Source organism: Parus major, chromosome 21 (assembly GCF_001522545.3).
Source record: "Parus major isolate Abel chromosome 21, Parus_major1.1, whole genome shotgun sequence".
Classification (NCBI taxonomy): domain Eukaryota; kingdom Metazoa; phylum Chordata; class Aves; order Passeriformes; family Paridae; genus Parus; species Parus major.
This window is the reverse complement of record NC_031789.1, coordinates 1,462,189-1,478,459: the sequence shown is the minus strand read 5'-3', so window position 1 is coordinate 1,478,459 and position 16,271 is coordinate 1,462,189. Positions and strand designations below refer to the sequence as shown.

General features: G+C 56.6%; 5 protein-coding genes across 5 annotated transcripts in view; 3 read left to right on the top strand and 2 right to left on the bottom strand.

The window, feature by feature from the left end:
- Positions 1–822, bottom strand: part of PINK1 (PTEN induced kinase 1) — a 10,341-nt gene extending 9,519 nt beyond the window's left edge. The window contains exon 1 of the mRNA XM_015648016.1: positions 778–822. Within this exon, the coding sequence (XP_015503502.1) occupies positions 778–822 (45 nt within the window). The remainder of the gene's footprint in view (positions 1–777) is intronic.
- Positions 823–916: 94 nt separating this feature from the next.
- CDA (cytidine deaminase) lies at positions 917–4,123 on the bottom strand. The gene is made up of 5 exons (XM_015648608.3): positions 4,049–4,123; positions 3,112–3,640; positions 2,737–2,848; positions 2,417–2,474; positions 917–1,748 (listed from the first exon to the last, which is right to left on the bottom strand). The coding sequence occupies exons 2-5, from the start codon at positions 3,284–3,286 to the stop codon at positions 1,635–1,637; spliced, it is 459 nt and encodes a 152-aa protein (XP_015504094.1). The 5' UTR covers positions 3,287–3,640; positions 4,049–4,123; the 3' UTR covers positions 917–1,634.
- A 1,410-nt stretch (positions 4,124–5,533) lies between these two features.
- On the top strand, positions 5,534–7,236 carry FAM43B (family with sequence similarity 43 member B). The gene has a single exon (XM_015648607.2). The coding sequence runs from the start codon at positions 5,956–5,958 to the stop codon at positions 6,847–6,849; it is 894 nt and encodes a 297-aa protein (XP_015504093.1). The 5' UTR covers positions 5,534–5,955; the 3' UTR covers positions 6,850–7,236.
- Positions 7,237–8,381: 1,145 nt separating this feature from the next.
- On the top strand, positions 8,382–11,647 carry MUL1 (mitochondrial E3 ubiquitin protein ligase 1). Its single transcript, XM_015648606.3, has 4 exons — positions 8,382–8,530; positions 8,632–8,719; positions 9,603–9,723; positions 10,354–11,647. Exons 1-4 carry the CDS (start codon positions 8,411–8,413, stop codon positions 11,072–11,074), a joined length of 1,050 nt encoding a protein of 349 aa, XP_015504092.1. The 5' UTR covers positions 8,382–8,410; the 3' UTR covers positions 11,075–11,647.
- A 1,946-nt stretch (positions 11,648–13,593) lies between these two features.
- On the top strand, positions 13,594–16,271 carry CAMK2N1 (calcium/calmodulin dependent protein kinase II inhibitor 1). The gene is made up of 2 exons (XM_015647958.2): positions 13,594–13,912; positions 14,655–16,271. Exons 1-2 carry the CDS (start codon positions 13,753–13,755, stop codon positions 14,723–14,725), a joined length of 231 nt encoding a protein of 76 aa, XP_015503444.1. The 5' UTR covers positions 13,594–13,752; the 3' UTR covers positions 14,726–16,271.

Sequence of the window (16,271 nt, the reverse complement as noted above, 5' to 3'; positions counted from 1 at the left end):
GGGAGAGGGAAGGGGAGAGGGAAAGGGAGAGGGAAGGGGAGAGGGAGAGGGGCAGGGAATGGAACATGGAGAGGAACATGGAGAGGGGCAGGGAATGGGGCAGGGAATTGGGCAGGGAATGGGACATAGAGAGGCAGGGAATGGGGAAGGGAATGGAACAGGAAATGGGGCACAGAATGGGACATGGAGAAGGAGGCATGGAGTGGGGTCCTGAACATGGCATGGAATGGGACACAGAGTAAGACATGGAATGGGACATGGAGTGAGGCATGGAGCTGGATAGGGAAGGGGGGACATGGAGTGGTGCATCAGGCAGGGCATGGAATGGGTCATGGAGCGGGGCACAGAGCAGGGTGCAGCCAAGGTGAAGCCTTGTGCAATGCAGGGCATGGAGGACACAGCTGGGAGTGCCTTGGCATGGAGCATGGCACTGCCCTGGGAAGAGCCAGAGCACAGCCCAGTGTGTGGAATCATCAAATCACAGAATCACGGACTGGTTTGTGCTAGAGGGAACCTCAAAGCCCATCTTGTTCCACCCCTGCCATGAGCAGGGACACCTTCCACTATCCCAGCTTGCTCCCAGCCCCATCCAAACCTGGCCTTGGACAGTGCCAGGGATGGGGCAGCCACAGCTTCTCTGGGCACCCTGTGCCAGAATCCCTCCCTCTCATGCTGTGGGATCAGCCCCACAGCCGAGGCACATCAGCCTCTCATCCACCAGCATCTCCAAGAGCTTCCCAGCAGGAGTCTTCTCCATCCTCCAGCCTGTATGGGTACTGGGGGCTGCCCTGACACTCTGCACTTGGCTTTGTTGAACCTCATGAGGTTCCCAGGACACATCCAGCACTCCCCAGCCCTTCCTGGGCTGCAGGACAGCCCCAGGACCCCTCTCCCTGTGTTTCACCACTGCAAGAGATAAACCAGAACTGATTTTATTTCTTTTGGGCATGGCAGAAGTGCTCAACCCAGCGCTGATTGGGAAATGTAATGAATTCATTCATCATTGTATTGTAAATCAGTAGTACAATCAACAAATGGCATTACCCTGGAGGAACAAAACCCTCCAGAAGTCCCCAAAAACTCCTTGTCCTCTTCTTCACCCCAAACAGAATAAAAGCAAGGAAAACAAGCTGGGTAGAAACGAGCAAAGGACACGCTCAGTGCGATAACCATCCTGTTCCAGCAATCCACCTAATCTGGATTGGCTCACTAATTACTTCTGGCACTGATGGACCTTTTCCTTCTTGCTTTCGCTTCTCTTTAAGAGCTGAAGGATCCAGCACTTTCCCAAGCAATGATTTTACATTATTCAGGACTGGTTTCTGTACCAAAGCCTGTTTGAGCTGTGCATCAAACCCATGTCCTCCCTTGCCTACAGCGATGTCTGGGTGCTTTTTTTACTAATAACAGGGAATTTCTATGAATTGATTTTGCCATTTCCTCAGGGCAAGGTGGAGCTGGAGTCTGCAAATCAACACTGAATCAGAAGATGAGCCAGAGGAACAGGCAACTTAACAGTATAAACACATTTCCCACTGTGTTGTTACCAAAAAGTTGCTTACAGGCTGAGGAAATTGGGGAAAAAAACATTGTCCCCTGTGCCTAAGGGCAAAGGCTGGTGGTGGCCACACTGCTCAGACCTTCTTCAGGTCCTCAGGGCCAAAGGAGAGCGGCAGCAGCTCCTCCAGCCTCTTGACAATGTAGGTGCCATCTGCTTTGGTCAGGTAGACATCCCAGTCTGTGCCAAACTGAAGGAGAAGAGGAGAAAGAAGAGCCATATGAGGAAGAAGAAGAAGAAGAACCTGCATTTTTTCCCCAAATTACTAATATACCCCTTTTTTTCCCCAGGTTCACAGGGAGCATCCTCCTCTCTTGCATGTCTTTTGGATTGGCTTACCAGAATTCCTTCCCCCAGAGGATATTTTGGGCTCAGACCCTGTGTTTTTTACCCCACCAGCGTGAGCCCCAGTGCCTCTGAACCTGCTGAATCTGACCCTCGAGCAGAGCCCCACCACCCATTAAATATTAACAACCCAAAAACGGGCTGTGGGTGCTGGGATTCCTGTGGAGGAGGGAGATGAGAGCAGGACAGAATTTGGAAAGCTCAGTTTTGCAGAAAAACCCCCATTTCCAGGCTGGCCAGAGCCTGAGCAAAGACTTGAGGGCAAAACCCTGCACCTGGAGAAATAAAACACCCTGGGGAGGCCGAGCTAATGGATTCCCACTGAACACCCACCCAGTGTTGGAATGCCCCTTTCCCAGCAGATAATGCAATTTGAGGAGCCTGGAGCCAGCCCTGAGGCTGAGGATGGGGGAGTTTCACCCTCCTTGGTACCTCCAGGTGTTTTAGGGGGAGATGCCTGGGGTCAGGGGATGGTGTTTGGGGTCAGGGAATGAGCCCCACACGAGCTGTCACCTCTCTCATCACTTGTCTGCAGGCACCACAGGGCGTGATGAAGTGGTCCCTCATGTCACTGCCAAAAGAGAAGGGCACAAAGCTCAGCCCTGAGGTCAGAGGAGGGGAGAACACCTACAGAACACCTTCATGCCCCAATAAATACAGAGCAACAACAGATTTACCCCCCAGTTCCTCCAAAATCACCACGCAAAAAACTTTATTTCCCTCCCCAAAAGATGGGGCTGCTGCAAAAGCAGCTGTCCCTGAGGAGCACCTGGGGTTCTCCTGCTGGTTCCCCCTGCCATCCCTCACCATTCCAGCTCTCAGAGCACTCTCACCTGGCGATGGCCATGGCCTTGAAGCTGGTGTGCCCCTCAGAAATGGCTTTTTGGATGGCGGTGCGCTCAGCACACATCCCCAAGCTGTAGCAGGCGTTCTCCACATTGCACCCTGCAGGGACAACCCCATTATCAGCCACCCAAAACCTCATTTCTTCTTAGGGAATTTACAAATAAAAAAACCATTTTCCCCGCTTGCCCTTATTTATTTTCCCATCCGTTGTGATCTTTGGCTCGGTCAGGGATGGCGACTTGCCAAGAGGCAGCGGGGGAGGACACACAACACCAACACCCCGGGATGACCCCGCTACACCCTCAAACCTTGCTGGGGGCACCTCAAAATCCCTGGAGAGGGGTCTCAGATCCCCATCTTACCCGAGAAGATCTCCCCACCGGTGGTGAGCAGCGCAGCTCCCACCGGGAAGCGGCTGTAGGGGCAATAAGCGCAGTTTTTGGCCTCGTGGCTGCGGCGCAGCAGGAGCTGGAGATGGTCACCCTGAGGCTGGCCTGGGGGGACAGCGGGGACAGGGTGCTGCCTGCCTCTCTCCATTCCTGCACCCGCCTGCCCTGTCTGCTGACGCTGCAGTTAAATATTTCCTCGCCTGGAAAAAAGGCTGGCCGGGACGCCGGGATAACGCCCCGGCACGCAGCTGAGCTCCAGGAAGCATCCTCAGGGGCAGCCCTGGCCCCCAAAGCATGGTGCTCAGGGATTCCCACATCCTCTCCTTCCCTGCTGCCTCATTCTTTCCAATTTCTCCTCTTTTCATTATTTACTTCCTCCTTTCTCTGTCCCTGCACAGCATTTTTCCGCCGCTGCTGTCCCAGAGTTGTTTGTTTGGTTTTGTTCCCTCCTCAGTTCAAAACTGGTTCTGTGGCTCCACAGGCAAATTTCATTAAATCATTCCTGGGGGAAAGAAACAACAGCTCCTGATCAGTGAGATCAAAATAAATAGAGTAATATGATTGAAAGCATAAAAATTAATAGCTGTGTATATCACGTTTTCCCAGGTGTTCTAAATACAGGCAGCAAGGGAAACTGGCTGAAGACACAAGTGGTCAAAAGCCCAATTTGAGATTCCCTCATGCTGGAGCCCAAATTCAGTTTGCTCCCGCAGGAATCAGCCCACACAAGGTAAAGGGCTCTCATGTGATCATCAAATTGCTTTTTAATTAAAGATTTCTCTATTTTCCCCCTTGCCTGAGGAGCTTCCTGCCCCATTTTCTAGCTGTAAGGATGGGTGTCACAGCCCCCAGGGATTTATCACTGGGATTTTTGGCCAGTTTGTTAGATTTTGGAGGATTTTAACCTTACCTGGTGGTTTTGCCACCAAATCTTGCTGCTGGAGGAGCCACAAGAGGCTGGGAAGCAGAATCCAAATTGGCAGTGGCTTCTGATGGGGCTGAAACTCCAGGAGCTGAAACAGAGCATGGGACAGTGAGATCATCAAAGGCACCCCAAGAATCCAAAGCTGGGATGCTGAGGTCGGTATTGTCCAAGGGATAACCAGGAAACACAATCATGACAGTTCACTATTTGCCAGGGCAGTGAGTGAGAAGAGGGATTACCAGCCCACAACCCTTTTTTTTTCAGTTTTTAAGTGCTAATCCAGGTTGTTTTCCCCTATATAAAATGCAGTGCAGTCTCCTTTGTCCCCAAAAATCTGGGGGCAAAAAGGAAAACCAGTCCTAGGGCAACTTGTGGGTGGCACTGTGGGGTCAAACCAGTGAAAAGGCCCCACCCCGACCCCAATAATGTGGGATCTGTAAATAAAGAATTTACAGGGTGGGTTCACACCTGCCCTCTCAATATGAATACCAAGCAAGTAAACACAGTCCTCACCTCAATCAACAAGGGTAAGAATAAAAATTATGAAAGACAGAGGCTAGCATGGATAGAAATCTTCCTCATCAGCGCTAATTCCCTAATTGCCATCCCCCCAAAACCATCCTTGCACCTGCAGCAAACCACACAGACAATGTTTGCATCAAAAAAGCTGAAAAACAGACAAATTCATGCATTTTTTATTATTTTGGCTGCCAAAACCTATGAGGCTGTCAAGGCCGCGGCAGTGAGAGTGGGGTTGGTGCTGTCTGCCTGTGAAGCTGCTATTTTAAGGTTGTATTTGCTTCAGTCAAACAGCAGAAAATCTAGGAAGCTGCTGGGAAATGGCTTCCTGTTCCCTGCAACACCCCACTCTGGTTTTCTTCGCCAAATGGATTAAAAGTGGGGGCACATGGTGTTATTTTACCCCTTCCTCCTCCCCATTTTTCAATCCCAAGGCAAACAGAGCGTCCCCAAGCCCAGGGGTCTCCCTGCTTTATGTCTAGATGGTAAAAAAAAATAAAAATAAAGTGGAAATCAGGGTTTGAGCCAAAGGCTCTGAATCCTGAGCAGCCTCAGACTCCACTGCAGGGCTGAAATCTCGCAGTGCTCCCCAAAAATCCCCCCTGAGCTGTGCCACGGGGAAATAACCTTCCATTTCTCCTGGAGAGAAGCTGTCCTAGGGCTTTGGCCAGAGAGAAAAGCAACAGGTTAAAAGCCAGCTCAGCCCAAAAGGAGAGGAGCAGCGAGGAGGTCTGACTGCCTTGGAAATAACAGGGGGAAATGGGAGGTTTGTAGGAAAAAAAAAGCCAGCAAACCTGCAGGATCTGCAAATCCCGGCACACACCTTAGTGCAACGCACCGATTTGGGGAGGAAAAACCCCTTTTTGTCTTTCCAGCGGCAGAAGCCATCCCCTGACCCTCCCAAAATCATTCCCCCGGGGTGACAAATTAGGCAAATCTCCCCTCACTCCGGTGGGTTTCGGCGCCGGAGGAGGTGAGGGGTGGGTCTGCCTGCCGCATAGCGATGGAGGGCTTGATTTCCCCACCACCCCTCGGTCATCCTTTTCCTGATTCTGTTTTTATTTCTTCCACGGGGCGAGCGCTCGGGGAGCCGGCGGGGGCCGCTCGGCGGCGGCTCCCCGCGTGCTCGGGGAGGTGGAGCAGCCCACGGAGCGCCGCGTCCCCGCCGCTCCCGCAGCATCAGCCGCAGGCGGCTCCCGGAACGCGGCCAGCCTCCCGCAATCCTCCGTGGGCAGCCGCATCGGATCCCCGCTGCCGGGCTAGGGGGGCTTCACCCCGGGACACCCCCCCAAAAGAGGTTTAGGGTTTTGGGGGGGGGGGGGGGGGGTGGTCGCGCCGCGGGCGAGAAGAGGCCGGGATTTAGCGGAGCGGAGATGCTGCCCTGGCGCCGGAGCAAGTTCGTGCTGGTGGAAAATGAACGTAAGTGCAAAGGCAAGAGCCTGGGGCCGGGGCTGAGCTACGCGGCGCTGCTGGCCGGGTTCCTCCGCTCCTGCCCGGACCTGCTGCCCGAGTGCCCGCTGGAGCGCCTGGGCAGCGTTTTCCGCGGCAAGCGGCAGAAAGTGGAGCTCAACAAGGAGGACCCGACGTACACGGTGCGGTACCTGGGCAACGCCGTCACCCTGCACGCCAAGGGCGAGGGCTGCACCGAGGAGGCGGTGGGCAAGATCTGGGCCAAGAGCGAGGCGGGCGCCGGCGGGGCCAAGATGAAGCTGACGCTGGGCCCTCACGGCATCCGCATGACGCCCTGCGAGAAGGGAGCCCGCCGGCCGGGCCACGCGTACCTGCTGCACCGCATCACCTACTGCGCCGCCGACCGCCGGCACCCCAAGGTGTTCGCCTGGGTGTACCGGCACCAGGTGAAGAACAAGGCGGTGGTGCTGCGCTGCCACGCCGTGCTGGTCTCCAAGGCCGACAAGGCGCGCGCCATGGCCTTGCTGCTCTACCAGACCTCGGCCTCGGCCTTCAACGAGTTCAAGCGCCTGAAGAGACAGAGCGATTTCCGCCATGTGCAGCAGCAGCTGCTGGGCGACGCCTTCGTGCCCTTGGTGCCGCTCCGCCGGCTGCTCAACGCCAAGTGTCCCTACCGCCCGCCGGCCGAGCGGGCCCGCTGCGCCCCTCGCCTCAGCTCCATCCTGGAGGAGGAGGAGGAGGAGGCCTTCGGCGCCGCCACGACGCCTTTGGGGGACGCCGAGCGAGCGGCCGTGCTGCGGCTGGCCAGCGACATGAGGGGCTGCAGCCTGCGCGGGCCGCGGGCCGCCGTGTGCTGAGGCGCCCTCGCTGCGCCCCAAAGCGCTGCTGGACCCTCCTCGGGGATCAATCTGGACCCTCCTCGGGGATCAAGCCGGACCCTCCTCGGGGATCAAGCCGGACCCTCCTCGGGGATCAAGCCGGACCCTCCTCGGGGATCAAGCCGGACCCTCCTCGGGGATCAAGCTGGACCCTCCTCGGGGATCAATCTGGACCCTCCTCGGGGATCAAGCTGGATCCTCCTCGGGGATCAAGCTGGACAAGACGGCGGCTCCCTTTGCAGGAAGACCCGTGCTGAGGGTGGGTTTGCACCCCAGGGACCCCCCCACCCCGCCCGGCCCTGCACATGAACCTGCTCTCGTGCCTCCTCCGCAGCGGCCGTGATAATAAAATTAATGTGTGTTTTCTGCGGTGTGACGGCGCTTGTGTCTCAGCCTGGTGGATGGCGGAGTTAAGCTGGGCACTGAGGCGGTTTGGGGGGGTTTTTATTGCGTTTACCCCTCGAAAGGCGAGCCGAGGAGGGGGGCTGAAGGGTCCACAGCGCTTTCCTGCGGCACCGAGGGCTGGGGAGAGCTGCTCCGTGTAGCCATGGCAACTTGATTTTTTAAATATAGAGCTGGGGGGGCGGCTGTGCCACCCACATCGGGGAGCAGTGATGGGGGTTTGGCCCCTTGGACCCCACTGGAGCGCAGAATTTGCCTGCAAACCCCCCCTCCCCACCCTGCTCCAAATTAGCACCAAGTGCCTGAAGATCAATAATTTATGAAAAATTTTTATTTTTTTTTTCTTCTCCTTTTTGCTGCTTTCCCAGAATAAGCAATGGTAAGGAGATGGGGGGTGGGGGGTTTGGGGGGTCGTGTGTCCCCGCCAGCAGGGACCTGCCACCCTGCCATGGCCATTTGTGGGGCTGGGGGCTGTGTCCTGAGGCTGAGCCCTTGCACTGGGAGCTCCACGTGGTGCTGCTGCCCCACAGCCCAGTGAGGGGTTGGAACCCCTTCCCCAAGGTGCTACAGGGCTGGGATTTGGGGAGATATCCCCTCCCAGCCACGGGGGGAGAGGCTTTGGTGTGACCACTGCCCCCCAGATTTAGCAAGAGGGTGAAATTTGGGTTGGTCCCCACCCCCAAGGTGGGAGGGAGGTGCGGGGGATGCTCCCCCCCGCAGCCAGGGGCGTTAGGATTTGGGGCCAGCTGCCAAAATCCTAAGGGATGGCTGGGATTTGAGTTAATCCTCCCTCAGATCCTGGTGAGGCTGGAGTTCCATGTCCTCCCCAAGACGCCAGGGTGGAGATGGGGGTAAAGGGGTACGACCCGTCCGGCCCCCCAAACTCCCAAAGATGGGGTTTATTCCCCTAAAGCTCCGTGGGGACGGTCCCTGGCCCGCAGCCTCTGTTGGGGGGTAATTTGTGTTACCCCCGCACCCCAACCAGGCTTTGCGGGGTCCCCGCACCCCTCTCCTCCCCGGCCTTGGAGGACTCCCCGTCTCGATGGTTGCGCTGCGTCTGCCAGAGCGCCGTTCGTGACGTCATCACCAAGCGCCGGCGCGGCGGGCGGTTGCCGTGGTAACGGCGGGCCTGGCGGCCATGGAGGGCGGCGGGCGGCCCTCGGCCGCGCAGGCCGTGCTCTTGGCCGCCAGCAGCGCCATCACCGCCCTGCTCTACTCCGTCTACCGGCAGAAGGCTCGCGTGGCCCGCGGGCTCGAGGTGGGTGCGAGGGGTGCAACGGGGGAAGGCATGGGCCCGGCCCCCGAGGCGCGGCCTGGTCGCGCCGGCTGAGCCGCGGCCTCTGTTTGCTCTCCCCGTAGGGCGCCAGGAAAGTCCGGCTGGACGGGGACCTGCGGGCCGTGCTGCTGGAGGCGCCTGGACGCTGCGTGCCCTATGCAGTCATAGAAGGTAGGGTCGTGTCAGGAGGATTAACCCACAAACACCAGAGGTTTATGTCCAAAAGGGAGGCAGAGGAGTCCTGTAATTTTATTCGAATAAAGGGAGAGGTCTTGGGCATTTCCCATGGGGTCTCTCAAATTGCTAGAGGACGCAGCCTCCTTTTTATCTTGATTTCCCTCTCTTTTTCCCCATTGGCTGAGTTACTTGAGAGGTGCAGACTTCCCGAAACGCCTCATGCCCCCTTCTAATGTACAACTGCACCGCCCCCTTTCCTTTTCCTGGTGACAGTCAGTGGAATTCCTTTGGAATTTATGGTTCTTCCCTTTGTTTCTTCCCTCTCTCAGTGTCTGTTTTTATCTCCCAGCAGACCCACAGTTTGTTTGTAAAGACAAATCCCTCATTCCTTTCAAACAGGACCCAAAGTGGTGCCCCAGACAGGGGTGAGGGAATTTCATCCTCACCAGGGAATTTCATCCCCAGCTCCTCCTTCTGTGCCCATCGGGTCATATCCCCCCTGTCAGACTCCTGACAGCAGCAAACACCAGCTCCCATCCCTTTTTCCCCTTATCTTAGAATCCCAGAATGATTTTGGTTGAAAGAGACCATAAAGCTCATCCCATTTCACCCTCTGCCATGGGCAGTGACACCTTCCACATTCCCAGGCTGCTCCAAGCCCTGTCCAGCCTGGCCTTGGGCACTTCCAGGGATCCAGGGGCAGCCCCAGCTCCTCTGGGCACCCTGTGCCAGCCCTCCCCACCCTCACAGGGAAGGATTTCTTCCCCAGCAGCCCATCAAAACCTGTCAGTATGAAGCTATTCCCCACACTCCTGTCACTCCAAGCCCTTTTCCAAGGTTTGTTTAAACCTGACGTGCCTTTGGGTTCCCGTTCCAGGTGTGGTGCGGTCGGTGAAGGAGACCCTGAGCAGTCAGTTTGTGGAGAACTGCAAGGGGGTGGTTCAGAGGCTGACGCTGCAGGAGCACAAGATGGTGTGGAACAGAACCACCCACCTCTGGTATGTGCCTGCCGCCCCCAAACACCTGTGGGGCACCTGAAATGGCCTCGGGCATGGCCAGAGGTTCCTCAGAGCTGGATCCCACAGTAGCCCCCACTGTGACAGCTGCCATAATGGGGAGTGTTTGGCTGATTTTAGGGCTTTCACAGAGGGGCTGGAGGAGAAGAGCATGTCAACTAAACCAGCACAGGCTGAACATTGATCAGCTCCACCTTGTTACAGAGGTGGCCAAAGAATGGCATTTCCAAAAAAAAAAACCCATTTGCATAACAGAAATTAATTGGATTTGGGTGATCCCTACACCCAGGGGACCCAAAGAGGATCCCAGAACTGCTGAAACAGAGCCCAGTGATGCTGTTTGCTAAGCATTACCAAACTGGGGTGTGTGACACCATTGGGATGGTTTGTGACAGCTGGGAATGCCACAGGCAGGTGAGGAGGAAGCAGGTGAGGATGGGGGAAGCCCCCAATACTTGTGGAGCACTGAGTGTGGAGTGGCCTCGTGCACACCTGGACAGTGCCACGAGCAGAAAGAAACTCCACTCTGGCAGTCCCCAAAACCAGCAGGTCATGCCAGGCTGTGTTTCCCACCAGGAGAAATCAGCTCACTTCCCCTCTCCTCCCTGCCAGGAATGACTATGAGAAGATCATCCACCAGAGAACCAACACCACCCCCTTCGAGCTGGTCCCCGCCGAGGACGGCGCCGGCGTCACCGTGCGGGTGGTGAAGCCTCTGGAGGCCGCTGAGCTCAGCCTGGAGACGGTGTATGAGAAATTCCACCCCTCTGTCCAATCCTTCACGGATGTCATCGGCCACTACATCAGCGGGGAGCGTCCCAAGGGGATCCAGGAGACGGAGCAGATGCTGAAGGTGGGCACGGCCCTGACCGGGGTGGGAGAGCTGGTGCTGGACAACGCCACCATCAAGCTGCAGCCCCCGAAGCAGGGCATGCCTTACTACCTGAGCTCCCTGGATTTCGAGTCCTTGCTGCAGAAACAAGAGTCCAGCGTCCGGTTTTGGAAAATCCTGACCGTCGTTTTCGGCTTTGCCACCTGCGCCGTCCTCTTCTTCCTGCTGCGGAAGCAATACCGGCACCACCGCGAGAGGCAGCACCTGCGGCAGATGCAGGAGGAATTCCGGCAGGCCCAGGAGCGCCTGATGAACACGGAGGGCGGGGAGATTCTCAAAAACGCCTGCGTGGTCTGCTTGAGCAGCACCAAATCCTGCGTTTTCCTGGAGTGTGGCCACGTCTGCTCCTGCCACCAGTGCTACCAGGCACTTCCCGAGCCCAAAAAGTGCCCGATCTGCAGGCAGGGCATCACCAGGGTGGTTCCCTTGTACAACAGTTAATTTTTTTGTGATTCTCTGGCGGGGAGATTCTGGATTTAAAGCTGCTGCTGGCAAAGGGGTTTTGTCACCTTGGATTTTGGGGAAGGGGAGGGAGCTTGAAGAAAGGGGTGCTTCAGCAGGGGGGCTGAAAAGGTGACTCTGCAGCTGCTCAGGGCTCACGCTGTGCTCAGGGGTGTTTTTGGGAGATGATTCCTTGCAGAGGGTGAGGTGCTCGGGGAGAGATGCAGTTCGAGGCTCTTCTGTTAAGGTTTGGACTCCCAGGCTTTGTGTCATGGTTACAGAGCCTGTGGCCCCTTACCCAGGTGATAAAAACACGGGGGAAACAAAAATAAAATATATGAAGGGTTCTGAGAGGCTGCAGGGTTCCTGTGAGGCTGCCAGAGGGGGCTGCAAGGCCCAGCAGAGCAGGAGGGGCTGTCAGAGAGCTCATACCAGGGGTTGTGAACTCAGGTAATTCTGTGATCCCCCCAAAATGGCTTTGTCACAGCAGGATGTGAGGATGCTGTGGCTGATGGCTGTGCTTGGCTTGGGACAGCAAACAGGGTGTGAAGTAATAAAATAAGATGAAAAGCGTGTCTGTGTTGGATTATTCCATGGGAGTGGTGATATTTGTCCTCCCTGAGGTGGACACGACCAGCCTGGATCATCCCAAGCCATGATGGAGGATGGCTGAGCAGGGGAACCTGTCCCCCCTGCCCTGGACATGTCACTGCTGTCCCCTCATGACACCCAGACTGACACAAAACAGGAAAATTCCCTTCCCTGACACCCCCATTCATTTTGCCATAAATCCCATATGCACCCAGGAGGGTTAATGGACCCAAAATGCTGCTGCAATTAACATTTGCTGGGGAGGACAATTAGTGAAACATTCCTGGGGAATGAGGGAGCAGTTAAAAATCCCAGGACTGAGGCAGCCCCTGGGCACCCCTGCTCCATCCGATGCCTGTGGGCAATCAGAGCCTTTCACATCCCCCAGGCACATTTAAAAAAACCAAACATTCCCATCCACAGGCATTTAAAACCCCCCGAATTTCACAGTGAAAATGCTGGGTTGTTTCCTCATTAAACATTAACCAGAGCAGTCCGAAGGCCGGTCTGGCTGTGAGGAACAAACCCACAAAGGCTGGATTTTGAGGATTTTTTTGATTTTTCCCTGGCTATCCCAGTGCTGGGAAAGGACCGGCTGTAGATGGCGGTGGCTGCCTGCAGGGCGAGGAACAAAATCCCGGAGGGAACAGCCGGAGCACGGCTCAAACAGCCACACCGCAGCCCAAAAACCCAGAATACAGATTGAAACAACAGAATGCCATCTGCTGGAACCCAAAAAGCCTCGTCCCCTCACTGGGGACAGCGGGGGGGTCAATCCCCCTCAGACCAGGGCAGGACACGGCCCACCCAGGAATGGAGCATCAGTCAAAAGCTAAAAATACACCTTGGAGGGGCTGTGCTTCCCCCTTACCCTTCTCCTCCTGTTTCCAAGCTTTCCCTGTGATATCTCGGGCGTAGCCGCAACCTTATGTAAGGAGCTGCGAGCTCGGGGGCGGGCGGGGGTGCAGGGGAGAGGGGCTTGTGCGGCTCCGGGGGCTGAGGATTTCAGCAAACGAGGGGTTTGGAGATGGGAGCAGCCCCGGGACAGCGCAGCCCAGCCCCGGCACCAGCAGGAACCCATTGTGCTCAGCCCTAAAATGAGCCAGAAATCCCCTGAACTCAGCCTCGCACAAACGGGTTCTTTGCTGCTGTTGCTGCTGTCCTCCTGCTCCACTTTGTGGGAGATGCACCACAGATGCCTGAACACCTCAGCAGAGCTGTGCTCTGTCCCAAAATGTTATCCCCGACCTTCCCGTGTCTCGCTTTGTGCTGGAGACCCACAGCCAAGCACACGCAGCCCCCGGGAAGTGCCAGAGGACCCCGGATGGTTCCTTCCCGCTGGGCTCTGTGTGGGGCTGTGCCCAGAGCTCCCGGGAACAGGCGCTGACTCCCCGGGGATGTGGAGGGGATTCGTTCCAGACTTTCCAGGAGCCCACTGGGAACTCCCTAAAGGTGTTTGTGGGGCAGTCTAGGCTCCCCAGATCTGGCTGTGGGGCAGCTCTGGGCTCCCCAAAAGTGCTGTGGGGCTGCCTGAGCTCTCCGGGGATCCTTGTAGGGAAGCTTCCAGACTCCCCAGGGGTGCTGAGGGGCAGGTTGGGAATAGTGAGGATGAAGCGGGGCAGCTCCGCAGCGTGTCTGCTAGGGAGCTCTGGCATCTCCAGGGATGCTGCGGGACACCCGGAGGATGCTCCGGGACAGCCCCGTGCTCCGCGGGGAGCCTGCGGGGCAGCTCCGGTCTCCTTAAGGATGCTCCGCTCTCCCCGAGGACTCTGCGGGACAGGCGGCGGGGGCAGTCCCGGGGATCCCCGGGGTGCGGGAATCAGCCCTCCGGGGCGGTACCGCCAGCGGTGCCGGGGGGGCCGAACCGGTCCCGCCCCACCCCGCCCGGTCCCGCCTCCCGCTCCTCTATCGCCGCCGCCGCCGGAGCCGCCGCCGCAGCCGCGGAGCCGCGAGCAGCGCCGGCCGGGCCGGGATGTGAGGGGCGGCTGCCCCGCGCCCGCTGCGCCGCTGCCCCGGGCCCGCGGGCCCCGCGCCCCGGGAGGCTGTCGGGGGGCGGCGGCGGCGGCGGGTCCCCCCCCGCCGCCCCCATGTCGGAGGGGCCGCCCTACGGCGAGGGGCAGCTGGCGGGGGACGCGGCCGTGGGGCAGCTGCCCTTCCCCGTTCGCCTCCGCGGCGGAGATGGGCTCCTGGCCGGAGGGCAGGGCAAGCGGCCGCCCAAGCTGGGGCAGATCGGCCGCAGCAAGAGAGGTGGGTGCCCGGAGAGGGGAGCGGGGCGCACCGGGAGCCGCCCGGGATGCGGGGTACGGCCCCGGGAATGCGGCGGGGATCCCGCGGGGTGTTGGGGTTCGTGTGTCGGGATCTTCCCCCGGGGATGAAGGATAGCGGGGACCGTCCTCAGGGACCGGGCGTGATGAGCGGGATCCCTGAGGATGTCGGGCATCGTGTCCCGAGGACCTTCTCCAGGGATGGAGAGCGCTGGGGACCGTCCTCAGGGGCAGGGAATGGTGCACCGGGCTCCCTGAGGGATGTTTGGGTATCGTGTTTCGTGGATCTTCCCCAGGGATTTGGTATCAAGCATCTTGCGGGGATTCAGGGCACCGGGAAGCGTCCCTGGGGACGGGGCGGGATGCACCAGACTCCCTGCAGGATGTCCGGCATCACGTCCCAAGGACTTTCACCAGGGTGTTGGGACCTTCCCTGGGGACAGGATCGGGTATAGAGCAGCAGGGACCTTCCTCAGGGACCGGGCATCATTCCCTGGTGACCACCACCACAGAGGCGAGGGGACATTCCTTGGGGACATTCCCCATGCCAGGTGTCCCCAGGGGCAGCGCACCGTGCCGGGGATGGCACACGGGGCACCCTGCGCCGTGAGGCTTTGCCAGCAGCACCCCAGGGATGTGGGACCCCTCCAACACCCCCCAGGGTCACCTTGGGCGAGGGGAGCGGCAGAAAATTCATCGCCCTTCTGTTTCTTTCTGCTTTCTAGTGGTTATTGAAGACGACAGAATTGACGATGTGCTGCAAAACCTCTCGGAAAAGGCCCCTCCCGGTGTTTAAAGCCTCCCCGGGGACGCCGAGCTGAAGGCCGGGGTGGGGTTCGGTTTACAATGGCACAGGTGATCGGCAAAAAATAAATCCCCCCCCAAAACAGCGCAGCGACCACCCGAGCTCCGGGAACGCCGTCCAGCCGCAGTCCCACGGCACCGCAGCCCTGCCCTCCGGAGCAGGAGGGGAGGGCGGCGAGCGAGCCACAGCCCAGCCGACAATTCAAAAATAATCATAATAAATTCAAATATATATATATATATATATATATGTGTGTAATCGGGGGAAAATAAGTCACCTGCTTCAAACTACCCCCTCTTCACCCCGAGGGATGGACGGAGGAGTCACGCCGCGGCTGTGAATTACTCGGGATGGTTTTTCTCGGGCTGATGAACCTTGTGCCGAGCTAGATCGGGGGGTAAGAGGAAAGAAATAAAAGGGGCAGCGGGAGATGGGAGGGGAAGAGCCCCTGGGGTCTCCCTCCGGTCAGGGTTGTTCCCAGAGGGCACCTTGTTTACATTATTTAATCTTGCAAAAATGAATCCGTGCACTTGGATGTACCACGCTATCCCCTTCTGTACGAGTTTCTTTTTTTTTTCTTATTTATTTTATTTTATTTTATTTTTTTTTTATGTTGATGTCTTTGGATGTTGGGAAATTATATAAAATAGATATATATATATATATAAATTTAATTTTAGTCACGTTCTAAGGTTCTAGAGGGGGAAAACCAAAACTTTTATAAAGGAAAGGCCTGAAGGAAGAATTGCTGGTTTATTTTTTAAAGCTTGTACTTCTTGGTTGCTGTGAGCAAAGGGACAGATTTTATATGTACAGGGGGGTGGGGGGAACGCTCAGCTTTTCTAACTACCATGCAGTCTGTAGTGTGGGTGATCTTGATTTTGTTTTCTTTTTTTCCTTATATTGTGGCAGTTTCCTCTCTTTAATAGACTGTATTAAAACATATATATAAAAGAAATTATTTAATGTAATCACAAGAGTGCCAAACACTTGGAGATGCTGGAGGGCAGCGATTCCCTCCCCGAGACGAGCAGCACTCGGAGCTTTCTGCTCTTTCTAGGGCTCGGTCGATCTCTCGTGGGGTTTTCTCTGACTTCTCTTTTCTAATCTTTCTTTTTAACTATTTTGCATGATGTGCATAAAACAAAAAAAGGGGAAAAAAAAAAATAAAGGTGTGGGGTGGGGGGAAACAAAAAGCGCTTCTGGCGCCCGGGCTTGGTTCTTGTTTCTGTTTGCGATTGACTGACAGACCTCAAGGCAGGTTTTTCTTTCCTCCTTTTCTTAAATATTGTGTATGTTGCACTTTTATCCACTACACAGGGCTATTTCTGCAATGTCCGAATAAAAAGGAAAATGAAACAAAACGGAAAAAAAAATAATAATAATAATTCTAAATGCGGATCTGCCGTGTTTTGCCGTGATCTGCCGTGAGAATCCCTCCCTGTCCACCCAAAAAACCCCAAAATAACCAAGGGAAAACCTCCCCACTCTCTGCCACAGCCCCCTGTTCGTGCTGAATAATTAATTGTAATTATTA